At 37.3% G+C, this 13,402-nt stretch overlaps 1 protein-coding gene across 1 annotated transcript in view; it reads left to right on the forward strand.

The window, feature by feature from the left end:
• ZNF385D (zinc finger protein 385D) overlaps nt 1–13,402 on the forward strand; it is a 180,733-nt gene that overhangs the window by 58,607 nt on the left and 108,724 nt on the right. Inside the window, exon 2 of the mRNA XM_047098566.1 lies at nt 1,625–1,735. Coding sequence (XP_046954522.1) covers nt 1,625–1,735 — 111 coding nt within the window. The remainder of the gene's footprint in view (nt 1–1,624; nt 1,736–13,402) is intronic.

Raw genomic sequence — 13,402 nt, forward strand, 5'->3', positions numbered from 1 at the left:
GAGAATCCCAAGCAGGCACTGCACTGAGCACATGACCATGAGATCACAACCTGAGCCAATATGAAGAGTTGGATGCTTAACCAAATGAACCACCCCGGTGACCCCAAAATGGTCAAGATAAACCTTTTATCAAGATAAACCTTAAGTTATTCTTAATCGTTGTAACTGTTTAATATATAAACCGCCTAGCCTAATACTTAGCTCATAGAAAGCACTTAATAAATGCTGAGTGCTATTATTTTTTCTGTACATTAAGAATGCCTAGATAGCCTAGTGGGAATTGTGACTATATAGACAGAAGCTTCCTCCTACTTACCTGTGAAGACAGCCTATGAGTGAGCTGGTTTTGATAATCTGAAATACACAAAAGGACGTGGAATTTGTCAGTGACTTGTTTAGGGCAGTCAACAAACTACAACGTATCACAGAAGCTGAATATTAGAGCATCATTTCACAGACACATTCTTAGCTTTGTGGTATATGTCAAATCATTTCTAAGCCATCTTAATCCATTGTGAGATGATCATAAGAACTTTATATCTGATGAGAGTTAAGAGTTCTAAAGTTTGCAGGCATTCAACAGAAGTAATGGCTGTATGCGTAGCGTTTATTTCGAAATGTTTCTTGGTCATGTGAGAAATTAGTAGTGTGCCAACAATGACCATAGGAGTGTGAGACTCAAGTTAACTTTGATCTTCACATGTGCTGTGACAGAGAAAATATAATAGCCAACATTTATTGACTTCGTAATGTGCTTAGCACTGATTGTGCTAAATAAATTTCACATGTTATTACTGTTAAAACTCATCACCACCTTAGGGAGACACAGATAAGCAAAGAGGTTGCACAAGTATTAAGCAGATCAAAATTTTTATCTGACTCCAACAGTTGAGAACCACTGATGTAGACTGTAGGACAAAGCTGATGAGTTTTACCAGAGCTGGATTGCTGATACTGTGTGTTTGGTTGCACTTGACCTATCCTGAGAATATGGGATGGAGAAAGATAACTAATCTGGTCTAGACTGTCTGAACCTCAAATAATAAGTTCATAGAATAGCAATCTATACTAAATGGTCAATAAATGATTGTTGAGTGAATTGATAGCTCTATACATTTGAATTCTTAGAAAGTAGGATTTATATACTACATTCTTAACATAGAAAAGGTACCGAACAAAGCATAAGGTTAATGTTGGATTATGGTGCATAATTTATTTTCAGAGCTGTTCATCTGACCACGTCTATTCACAAGTCCATTTTGGGGCAATGGCATAGACACACTACTGTGTAAGATTGCTGGCATTTGCAATAACTTGAGTTTTGATAAACCTTTAATTATATTTTAGGTTTATCAAACTGAGACAATTGTTGATCGTAAATGAGAAAAACAGTTAGTATGCAAACTCTAATGGGTACATTTATCATTTTCTTATCATACTGAGCTTCGAGCTTATTGTCTATTTTCCAAGAAAGTAGAAATGCTGTTTCTTAGAATAAAAATGTTTTTTATAATGTGAGCAGTAGATTCAAGCTGTACAGATTGGCTCTTTAATGAAATAGGCAACATTCCAATGGAACTGACAAGCTTTATTTCTATTTGTTGTATTTTCTTTCTCATTACAGATGGACCCGATTCAGAAAGCTGTAATAAATCATACATTCGGGGTTCCTCTTCCTCATCGAAGAAAGCAAATCATATCATGCAACATTTGCCAGTTGAGATTTAATTCTGATGTAAGTTTACCATTTAGTATTCACTGAAAAAATGTATTATGCTGTTCTAATCTTGCAGAAGAGATTCCTTAAACATTTTTCTTCAGTAACTGAGCATGTCAAAATTCAAAGATAATATTTTTAACTCCTTACGTCCTTTAATTTCGGACTTTATTGTATTATTTTTGGTTGCTTACTATGGGAACATCACACATATACAATGTTTTGTACTTGCACTTTAATGGTATTTTATACTCTCTTGGGAATGCTAACTTTAGGTAATACACTTCCCTTTGGGGAATAGTCAAATTTAGGACCAACGAGACTTTTAATAAACTATTCCTCTGAAGTAAGATAGGTCCCAAATTGTATCTCAAGGCCAACATTTTGCTCTGTAAATTTTTTTACCTGCCTTGGTGGTTCCCAATTCCAGATCAGCTCTTGTGTCCTTGATGATATTTGTGATAGAGCTCTTAAGTTATAACCCCAGAAGTATTAGCATTTTAATAGGGAGTCTAAAAGACCTCAAAGCACTCCAGCCCCTGATGAATAAAACTTACGTGGAAAACATGATAGAAAGGAGACATTTGTAGACCTGACCAGTGCTTTGCAAATTATTCACAGAGAATTATTCGTACTTTCCATACCTTTTCTAAGGGTCAGAAAATCTCTGGATTCATCACAGTGAAGCTAATTTTGGCCTGTGGCCAATGTGAAAAATACTGCCTGCCTGCTTTGGTGTGGAGTTGGTGCTGAAAGATACAGAAAAGAGAAGGAATGTTGGTTTAGAAGGACTAGGAATAGAATACTTTTTGATACTATAGGCAAACAGAGGATGGTAAAGTAACTCCTCTAAGCTGGCATTATCTTGCCCTAAATTGATGTGTGGTGTGGAGATGACCAAATGGATCTGGATTCTGGAGAATGTTAGGCTTTCGAAAATTTCATCTTTCTAGGCAAGTGGGTCCTGTAGGGGCTCTGATGGTGAGAAGAGCATACAGAGTAATCAGGCACAGAAAATAGACGTGACAATAATAAAGCATCTTTTTTCTTCTGTGAGGATGTTTCATTTTGTTTAAGGATTGCTACTGTCTTATGAACTCATAGTAAAATCATCAGGTAGTTTTATAATATTTCTTCTGTTGGCTTAGAAAAGAGTAGATTGCCAGCATAGCACCTGAATGGTATTTGTAGATATAAAAAAAGGGTATACTAGACATATGGCATTTTACTTAAAGAGCGGTTTAGGGGTTTTTGTTTTGTTTTGTTGTTTGTTTTTAAATACTGAGTGCTTTGATTGGATTTGAATTTTAAGACATTTGCCATAGTTTAATTTAATAACAGAAAATCTTTTCAACTGATAAAGGTTATATAATAATCTCCTCCAACTGTTGGAAAGAAAGAAAGAAAGAAAGAAAGAAAGAAAGAAAGAAAGAAAGAGTCCTCTCGACTTGTAAATTAGAGTTCTGAACTCAAAAGTTGCAATTTTGATCATTTCTAAACATTTAACAAGCAATCATATAGTTCTGTAATTGCTATTTTAAGTGGCTCTTTCTCGATTTCTTTCCTTCTTAAATTGTATCGATATTTCACTTTGGAACTGATCAGATAATGATATAAAAGTCTCCCAGGAGCCATATTGTCAGCTTCTTACATCTAATGGGGGCTATTTCAATATCTCCTCCTGCCAACAATTTCACTGTCAATATTTTCCTCTGTGTTAAGTAAACTTCCTGTAAACTGGGAATCAGAAAGACACTTCAAGCTCGTTGAACCCAATCTCCTACTAAATTTAAGAAAACCATCTGCCACATCCAGGCTCGGTCTTTAGTTGGTTCTCTCCAGCTATGGGTCACTCACAACTTAAAGACAAATGTTCCTTTTTTTGTTGTTTTTGTTTTTGTTTTTGTTTCTGTTTTGAATGTTCCTAATTCTGTAGATGGCTATCAAAGTCATATTTGGAGTCTTTAGAATTACTACTGGGTATGCATTAACATTAACATAATAGTTTCTTCTTATAAAATGTCATCTTGTTTTATAAAATGTAATCTCGTTTTATTTTCTTGATGAGAGAATAGCAATTTATTTTGCTAATGAAGTTTCAAGGTGATACAGAAATCAGTATGTATTTATTGGGGACAGTTGCTTCTCGTTCTCACAGTTTTGTTTTCAGGTATGTACATGACATGTGGTCCAAGGAAAATGGCCAAGGTATTTGGAGAAGTTAGACTAATCAGTCTGGGCCATAATCACACAATTGCAGACTTGACCACTCACTAGATGGTTACTGCATTTATCTTCTATTGCTGCTGTAACAAACCATGGCAAACAGTGGTTTAAAACATAAATGCGTGATTTTACAGTTCTGGATGGGAAGTCAGAAATGGGCCTCACTGTGCTATAAGCAAGGTGTTGGCAGGGTTATGTTCTTTCTAGAGGCTCCAGGGGAGAATTCAGTTCCTTGCCTTTCTTTTCCAGATTCTAGAGGTCACCCTGTTTCCTTTGCTCATGACTCCCTTCCATCTTTAGAGCAAGCAATGACCAGATGAATCTTTCTCACATTGAATGACTCTGACCTTCACTTATCTGACTGCTTCTTCCTGTTTAAGGACCCTGATGAACACAATGAATTCATCTGGATAATCCAGGATAATTTCTCTGTTATAAAATCAGCTGATTAGCAACCGAATTCCATCTGCTAACTTAATCCCCCTTTGTCATATAATAAAACGTATTCATAGTTTCCAGGGATTAGGACTTAAATACCATTATTCTGCCTAGCATGGATACTCATTCAGATGTTTGGCTTAGATTTGAACTGAATTTTATGGCCACTTGAATTTATCAGGTAATTACCCAGTATACTTTTGTTGCTGTATATAAACTGGACACATGTGAATTCATTGCTTTTACATTTTTATCTTGAAGCTTAAATATAAATTCTCTATACAGTGTTAATTTTTAAAATTGCAGATTAACAAAAACAGGAAGACCCAATGTTATTGACCTTATAAATGACATAGCAACATTTTACCTATGATTTACAAACAAAATATAATTATTGCAAAGTTGAAAGACAGGAGTGGAAACTCTCTTAGAGACTTAAAAATGTCTCTGCAGCATTATTATGTCAATAAGGGAAACTAATGTGCAGGAAATATGAGATTTGTTTACTATTGACTGGTCATGTCCATAAATAGCAGTTTTATAAAATATTCAATACTGAATGCCAAGATCAATTGTATTTATCATCCATTCATCCACATATAAGAAAATAATCTCTAAATTAAGAGAAAATACAAATGTTTTCTAGATAGATATAGATACATGTCACATTTGACCATTTTAATCCCAGGAAAAAGGCTTTATAATCCCGTTACAACTGCATCTACTCCTTCCAGGTAAATCTGGAATTTATTGTCCTATTTCCATTATTAAACGTAGAATTATTCTGAAAAAGTAACACTGTAATTTACTTGTATGCTTGGTTGCATCCTTAATCACATAGGAAAGTATTTTTGCCTTATGAACCTTTTTACATTTCAAAGCTTCTTCCCTTTCCAATGAAAATAATAGCTTGTATTTCTTTTCATCTCCGCATCATGAAAATTCAATTTCCTTTCCCTCTATGCTTTTATTTATCTTTTAACCCTTCATATTATAAACTGTGGAGTTTGGTTTTATGCTATTGCTGTTTCCTGTATAGTACATTTTCTATTTTTGGCCCTGGAGATATCTTTTTAAATGGCATATCATACTGTATGTACTTTAAATGAGATTGCTTTCTTCTGGCGTAGGCTTTTTCTTTGAAAAAAACTTTTCTTGACATTTACATGAAACACACATAGAGGTTATGCAAAAAGTTCCCAGTTAAAGACCAAAAGATTATAAATTGTCCAATTATTTTATCAGCATCTTAAAATAAGCATAAATTGCCATTGACCTGGGCAAGCTATTAAGTGTACCTTTGAAAGACAACTTATAGCGGGACCAGTATGGACACAAGGTTATTTAGCGAGATGCAGAATGATTACTTGATGAGTATGTATAAGAGTGGAAAGTAAGGTCTCAGGCCCCAAACTAAAGAATGATTAGGTTGAGCATCTAAGAGTCACTACGATTAACCTCCTGACACTAATGTTTCATAATATGTTAGAGACAGAAGAAAATGTTTGCTGATTTCCCATGTGGAAACTGAAATGCAGAGAATATAGGAGACATACAAGGGCCACCTGGCCAGTCACTGGCCACACAAAGTCAGCGTCCACACTCATCCACTGTTTCTGCTCTGTCTGGTCCAGGCAGAGTAGCAGGTCCATCCAAAGTCTCCAGCCAATCCTATGGTAATGGTGTGGCTGGAGATCTGCATGTTCCCAGAGAGAAGGCATAGGGGCTCCTTCCTTCTTGGAACTAACTGGATGTGACAGCTGTTGTAGAGGTCATCTACGCCTGGGTGAGGCCTTGCCCACAAGTGCTTGTGAGTACACTCAAATGGCATCACCCATATTCAGTCACACAATTTAATCATAAACACGGTGAAAATTTCAATGTAGATGCAGATTACTGAGAGATAATGTAGTAGCAACATGTCATTTATGACTCAGGACTGTCAAGCATCAATTATGTCAAGGGGCTGTTTTGTAAGTCAGAGGGGAAAACCACCTTGGAGCTCTTGGACCCCTTCAAAGGGGAACCTTGGGATTATGACCAATATAATTGATATATTTTTCAACAGTATTATAAGATAGAACTCATTATTATTTTTCTACATTTTAGATCCTAGAAATGTAGTGGAGTTAAGCAATACATCTGAATTTAATTTATATCTTCGTGTTAACTTCTGTTATATTGCCAAATGAGGCAATATAATGATGAAGTTGCTAAAAGGAACATTTTTTTCCTATCAAATGACCAAATTAGATGATTAAACATTTGTAACATCATATCTTAAGAAACACCTTTTAAATATTTATATCTGTATTATTTATGGGGGTTGATATTAAAAGGAAATACTGCTTAGAGGGAGAGAAAAAAAAACTAATAGTGGTTGTACTGGAGTTGAAGAACTACTCTTCTTTCTACTTTTATTTTCCAAATTTCCTTTATGAGCATGCTGAAAGTTTATAAAGGAAAAAGGAATTGTTGCATGGACTATCTTATTATGGCTTTTAAATCACATACTTTGTCCTAAATTATAAATTCCATTTTGAAGGCCTTTGATGCAATTTCGTGAATATTTCTTGCCTATTTCTGGCAGTGTCTCCAGTCTCAAAACATGCCCAGCAGAGTTCATAGATATTGTTGCCTCACTCAGATTTCAGCATTTTATTGCATGTCCTAGGAGAAGCGTTAATAAAATTGTATGCATGGGGGTACAGCATGCAGCAGAGAAGCTGATGTGATGGTAGGAAAATCATCGGATCAGAATTTAGATAACCTCTTGTCTAGATCTGCCCTTTTTTTTTCTTTTTTGTTGGCTACATGTCCTGGGGCTCTTTGTTGAATTTACAGGACCCATTATCATCTTATTTAAAATTAATAGCCATCCCTTCTAGCCATGTTGTAAGAATTATAAAATAGAGGGGCGCCTGGGTGGCGCAGTCGGTTAAGCGTCCGACTTCAGCCAGGTCACGATCTCGCGGTCCGTGAGTTCGAGCCCCGTGTCGGGCTCTGGGCTGATGGCTCGGAGCCTGGGGCCTGTTTCTGATTCTGTGTCTCCCTCTCTCTCTGCCCCTCCCCCGTTCATGCTCTGTCTCTGTCCCAAAAATAAATAAACGTTGAAAAAAAAAATAAAAAAAAAAAAAGAATTATAAAATAGAACATGTAGGCAATCAGATTATAAACTGTATAGCAGGTGAAATGGAAACTTCATTCTTGTGTTATGGGATGAATAATGTGGTTATCATTATTTTATTCTCTGAATGTTAAATTACTTTTTTTTTATTTTTTAAGTGTTTTTATTTATTTTTGAGACAGAGAGAGACAGAGCATGAGCAGGGGAGGGTCAGAGAGAGAGGGAGACTCAGAATCCCAAGCAGGCTCCAGGCTCTGACCTGTCAGCACAGAGCCTGACGCGGGGCTCGAACTCACAGGTTGTGAGATCATGACCTGAGCCTGTGAGATCATGACCTGAGCCGAAGTCGGATGCTTAACCGACTGAGCCACCCAGGCACCCCTGTTAAATTATTTCTTAAGAAATACTGAAGTTTGAAAAGATCTATCTTCAAGAAAAGTACTTAAAGGGCTCTACCCCATTGAAAGTGCCTGTGTTTAGTGTATTTTTGTGTTGATTTGAGGTTCTCACTCCTCATAAATCTTTACCTTTTACCTTTTAAAAACCACAGGGTCAACTTGTCAGTGACAAAGCTGCTTTATTAGCAGTTCTCAACCTCTTTAAGTCCGTTGCTGCTGCTGCTAAGTCCCAAAGGATTTTCTGGGGGACCCACTTAGAAATTAAATTGCAGGCAGCTTTGAAATGTCTCTTTCATAAGACAGTGTCTCCTGTTAGTCTTCAGGACTCACAGAGCTATTTAGAGGTTTGGGCTGAGCACTGTGGCCTTCCTACCGGGTGCTTTTTCTTCTTCAAAAGTACTTCTGTGACAGGGCCATTTAGCTTCTATAAGAGGAGACACATCCGGGGCCTGATGAGGTTTAGTTTCACTGTCGCATCACCCTCGTGTGAGAGACTGGCTCTGGGGCATGTGGTGATGAGCTGTAGGTTTGGCTGCGTTCGAAACGAACGCCTGGGACATCTCTTTTGAAAGGCTTGTGCTCTGAGTGTGCATTTGGGCCCCATTTCATCGCTCAGCCTCACCAGCTTGTACTTCCTGAATGGAGCCCACAGCTCTGTCAGGAATTCTCAGAAAACAAAACTTGGAACAGAAGGACCAGGCAAAAAATATTGGGTCTGGCTGTTAGAGATTTCAGGAGAAAATGAGCCAGTCAAGAGCACAGGCACCTAGTTAAGCATCGTGCCTCTTTGGCAGGCTTTTAAAAATAAAACTTCAACATTGGGATATTTTGGGACTCTCTGAATCAGGCTTTGATATTCCAGAGTTTCATCTGTGGATGGAATGAAGGGTAAGGGACTGAGAAAAGAGAACTCTTTGTAAAAGAGTCCCTATTTCTCTAGTTATTTTTTTCCCTTTATAAACAAAGAAAAACAAAATAATAAAATTCACTTTTGTATCAGATTCTCCTAGACATGGCAAACTTGAGCGTTGTCTCTAGAAAGAGAAGTTGGTTTAAGATTTGAGTAGATGTTGGGACGCCTGGGTGGCTCAGTCCGTTAAGCATTGACTTTGGCTCAGGTCATGATCCTGCACTTCTTGGGTTTAAGCGCCGTGTTGGGCTCTGTGCTGACAGCTCAGAGCCTGGAGCCTGCTTTGGATTCTGTGTCTCCTTCTCTGTCCCTCTCCCGCTCATGCTCATGCTCTCTTAAAAATAAATAAACATTAAAAAAAATTTTTTTTAAAGGTATGAGTAGATGTGTTACATAACCTTTGGTAATCGAAGCGATATTTGTATTTCTATAGAGGACTGTGAGCACCTCAAAGAATTGCTGTGTGTTAGGACTTCGAGATGTCTAAGAAGTCATTCTGTCTGTTTTAGAGATTGTCGAGATGGCAAAATCACAGGTCAGAATACGAGTTGGCTTGTCCACCATTTCTAAGCTGTTGAAATAGCTGGTGGGGCTGGAAACAGCCCTTACGTCCCAGCATAGTGCTTTTATTTGTCATACCAGGTGACATGCCCCAAGGGAAATTTATTTTGGGATTTGCACCAGCATCAGCTGACAGTTTGCAACTGAGGCAATTGGTCACATAAGTTCTACACCCACTACAGAAGCTAATCAAGGTGGACACACTCATTGCTAGCTTGCGAGAAGTACAGATTGCTGGAATGTGGAAACACATTTCCAAACTGAGTCCCACTTGAGGGACAATGTGATTGTACTGAATATTGAAGGAACACGTAAGACTCTGTGCTGAGAGTCTGTTCCATCCAATGACACCTATTGAAGGCAGAGTTTTCAGAAGAGGACTAAACATGAGCGAAGCATAAAAGGGCAGAATATGGGGAAGGTAGAATGTGGCGACGCAAGAGGTGTGTTTCCAATTAAACGAACTGACAGTTGTCCGTGTGTGCCCCAAAGATGAAGCAGGGAAGCCTATTAACGTTAGGAAAGCTCTACAAGTCTTAGCTATCACTCGATGAATTTTTTTTTCAACGTTTTTTTTTTTTTAATTTATTTTGGGACAGAGAGAGACAGAGCATGAACGGGGGAGGGGCAGAGAGAGAGGGAGACACAGAATCAGAAACAGGCTCCAGGCTCCGAGCCATCAGCCCAGAGCCCGACGCGGGGCTCGAACTCACGGACCGCGAGATCGTGACCTGGCCGAAGTCGGACGCTTAACCGACTGCGCCACCCAGGCGCCCCTCGATGAATTTTTAACAAATAATTGAATGCAATGCTCAGGACTAGAAACATTTTTCTTTATTGCTATCGTAAGAAAATTAAGGTAGAAACGGGAGGCTCCAGGATGGTCTACGCTTCAGCTTCACTGAGGACATTTAGAATAATTGCTACATTTTGATAAAACATAGAAGTTTAGGTTGCCTTTTCCCCAGTGCCTGATCCCTTTGCAATACAGGATTCATATCCTAAGCAACTGTTCTTTATAACCTAAAAATGAAAGTTCACTTGACTTTAAAGGGAGATAAATACATGGGACTAGACTTGAGCACAGCCTTGAAACTGGTTCTCATGACTTTGAAACCTTGCCTTGTAGCAATCTCTGATTTTTAGGTTATTTGGAAAAAAAAGTATATTCAAAAACTCCCAGCTTTAACATTATGATTATACCCTGAAGATTTCAGGGTACACCGGTAACTTCATCACTGGCTAATGATGCCTTTGTTGGCCATGGAATAGAAAATCCTTGATGTAACCTGGTTGCCCAGAAATTGCTTGATATGCGTATCTACTATAAATGTCACCAGTCGTTTTATATCTTTTTACAAGTATATGCACTTCTTAATCTATTACGGGGCACTAACAGTACTTGGGGAAACTAAATGTAGAAACTGGGTTAATGATCACCAATAATTGAAAGTCTCAGAAATGAAATTTGTTCATCCCTTTCCATATATTATGGTCAGTATTTGTCAGGTCCCTTGTCCTTTTTGTTATATTTCATTTTAGTTTATTCAGCATTTAATAAGCCATCAGTTTTGCCATGACCCTGGAAACTAGGACAGTAGAGGGATTTGTTTCTGGGCAGAAGAGCAAAGGAATTTAAGAAAATTTATGTATGATAGTTTATGTTAGTGTCTATTCTTTTGTCATTTTGGGTTTTGTAGCCCTTTGTATCCTGGCTTTCTTAACAGTTGCTATCTGTTGTCTGTTTCACTGACTCCTGTTATCTGTATTAATTAACTAGAGTAACTGTACCTTTTTCAAGGGTCCACAGGGCCAAAGTTTCCTTATAGATGAGATGAACATATCCATTCATTTTATCTCCTTCACAGTAAGTTTCTTATGATGACCAGTTTAAAAGTGGCCATTTGATTTTACTGTGAGCTTCAGGAGATTAAAATTGTACCAGGCATGCTATAAATTACACACTGCATTAGGATTACGGTGCTAGAATTTCTTATATGACATTAGAACCAGAACTTGAAAAACATGGATGCCTTCCTTCGTACTCTCTAGATCTCTGTATAATCTAGCCACTGTTTTAGAACACTGTTGTACACCCACCATTCTGGCCCAGATTCACCTTTTTCAAGCCTGCCAAACCTCATTGCAGATGCTAAATACTGCCTCTGGGATCTGTTGTCTCAGTCCAAATCTATGTTTTGATGTTAATTGAATGTGATAGTGGTAAAGGTTGCAGTCATTTGGGGAGCTTATTCCTTGTGAGGAGGGAGCTGCGGAGGGTAAATGGAGGCCTGGTGTGCTATGCAAGTTTAATTTTCTGCGTCCACCTGTGATGTTTCAGTAATACTTTGAGAAGCAGAGAGAGAACTTTTAAGAATTGCCCAGGTAACATTGAGCGTATGTGGTTTACTATGTATTGGGCCTAAATGAGCTTTTAAATTCCTTCCATAGGAAATCTGTGGAGGTGGAGGTAGGGAAAATTTATTCTTACCAGGTTTATCGGGATATCAGATCGGTCTGTACAACTTACACCTTCTCTCAGATGCCTTTATAAATAAGGTTTCAGAAGGTAGTCTCTTAACAGGTTTTTTATCCATTTCCCAGGCAGGGCTTATTTTCTCTGCATCAGCGAACTTGTCATGATAATCAACTTTTTTGTCCCAACCATCAATCACTCTTGATTACAGCTGGGTAGAAGTTCTGTTCTGTTGATCAGCTCATCAGTGCACATGATATTACACCTGGAGGCCAGTACAAATCATCCCTCGATGGGGAAAGCGTTTCCCTTCAAGGCTTTTGTCGACGGTTTTATCATTTACATTTGGGTCTCATTGAGTTGTCATGTCTAACTTTAACTCTGCTTTCTCCTATGAAATATTCTCCTGAAATAGCTCTCAAGGTTTGCTCGATCATTTGTGCGATATGGTTATTATGTTCATGCTTTGGCTTTCTTAATTCAAATAGTAGCTTATGATCTATTGTTTCCTTACTTTCATATCAACTTTTTTTTTCCGTTCTTAATGCAGTCATTGTAGAAATTAAAATCCCACGAATCATAATTCAATGAATATTCAGGACTTCTGTAAAAAAACAGTTTAGCATATGTTTTAGTAGAATGTTTGCAAGTCTAATTTTGTTGATTTTTAATGGTTTCCTAAGTTAGGTTTTTTGTTTTATGTTTTGGCTTGGGCTAGGGAATATTTATCTTTAATTTTCATCTTATTTTAAGTAACACTAAGTAGCTATCTTCATGGTTTAAAAAGACATTGAGAAGTAAATGTTTTAAAATCAATTGCTCAAACTCAGCATTACTCTTTGCTGTGTCTGCAATATATGTTATGCGAAGTAAAATTATTTCTTATTTCTCTAAGCCAACTTCTATTTCTTAAAACAGGAGCATGTTCAGATAAGTACTACAGCAATGATAGAACATTATCATGGTAAAATATTTATTGATTTCATAAAGTATTTAAAATAAACGTATGATTAAATAAACATTTAATATGTCCTCGGTGCATCCCACAAAGATACTTTTTCTTTTTTTATTGCATTTTGTTGTGTTTTATTACTTTATAAAATCCAGAACAATAATTTAGAGAAGCGTAAGAGATATTTTAACGTTTAGAGTGCAAAGTATAAAGAAAACTGAATGGAATATGAACTTACAAAATAATGCGGATTTGACTAGATTTCATGCCTTTCCCTTAAAAAGGATGAATTAGAAAAACCTAAAGTTTCCTGTGTGGCTGGACTTCCTATGATAATGATATATTTCTATTTTTTGTGTGTAATAGGACAACAGTAGGAGAGAGACTGCTGCTTTCTTTTGATACCGATATTCGGGTATTATTAGTTCTTACTTTAACCCCCAAAACAAAATGAGGGCAAATGGCATCCCTTAACAAGAAAGAAATCCATGCAGAAGTATATAAACCACACAACACTAAATGGGGTTTGGTTTTTAAAGGCTGAGCTAACAGCTCAAGCTGGTTCACTGATAGATCTGTTGTCTTGGCTCTCTTACC

This window comes from Lynx rufus, unplaced genomic scaffold, assembly GCF_022079265.1.
Source record: "Lynx rufus isolate CCGP_SWC_20201006 ecotype Redwood Valley unplaced genomic scaffold, mLynRuf1.p SCAF_5, whole genome shotgun sequence".
Lineage (NCBI taxonomy): Eukaryota > Metazoa > Chordata > Mammalia > Carnivora > Felidae > Lynx > Lynx rufus.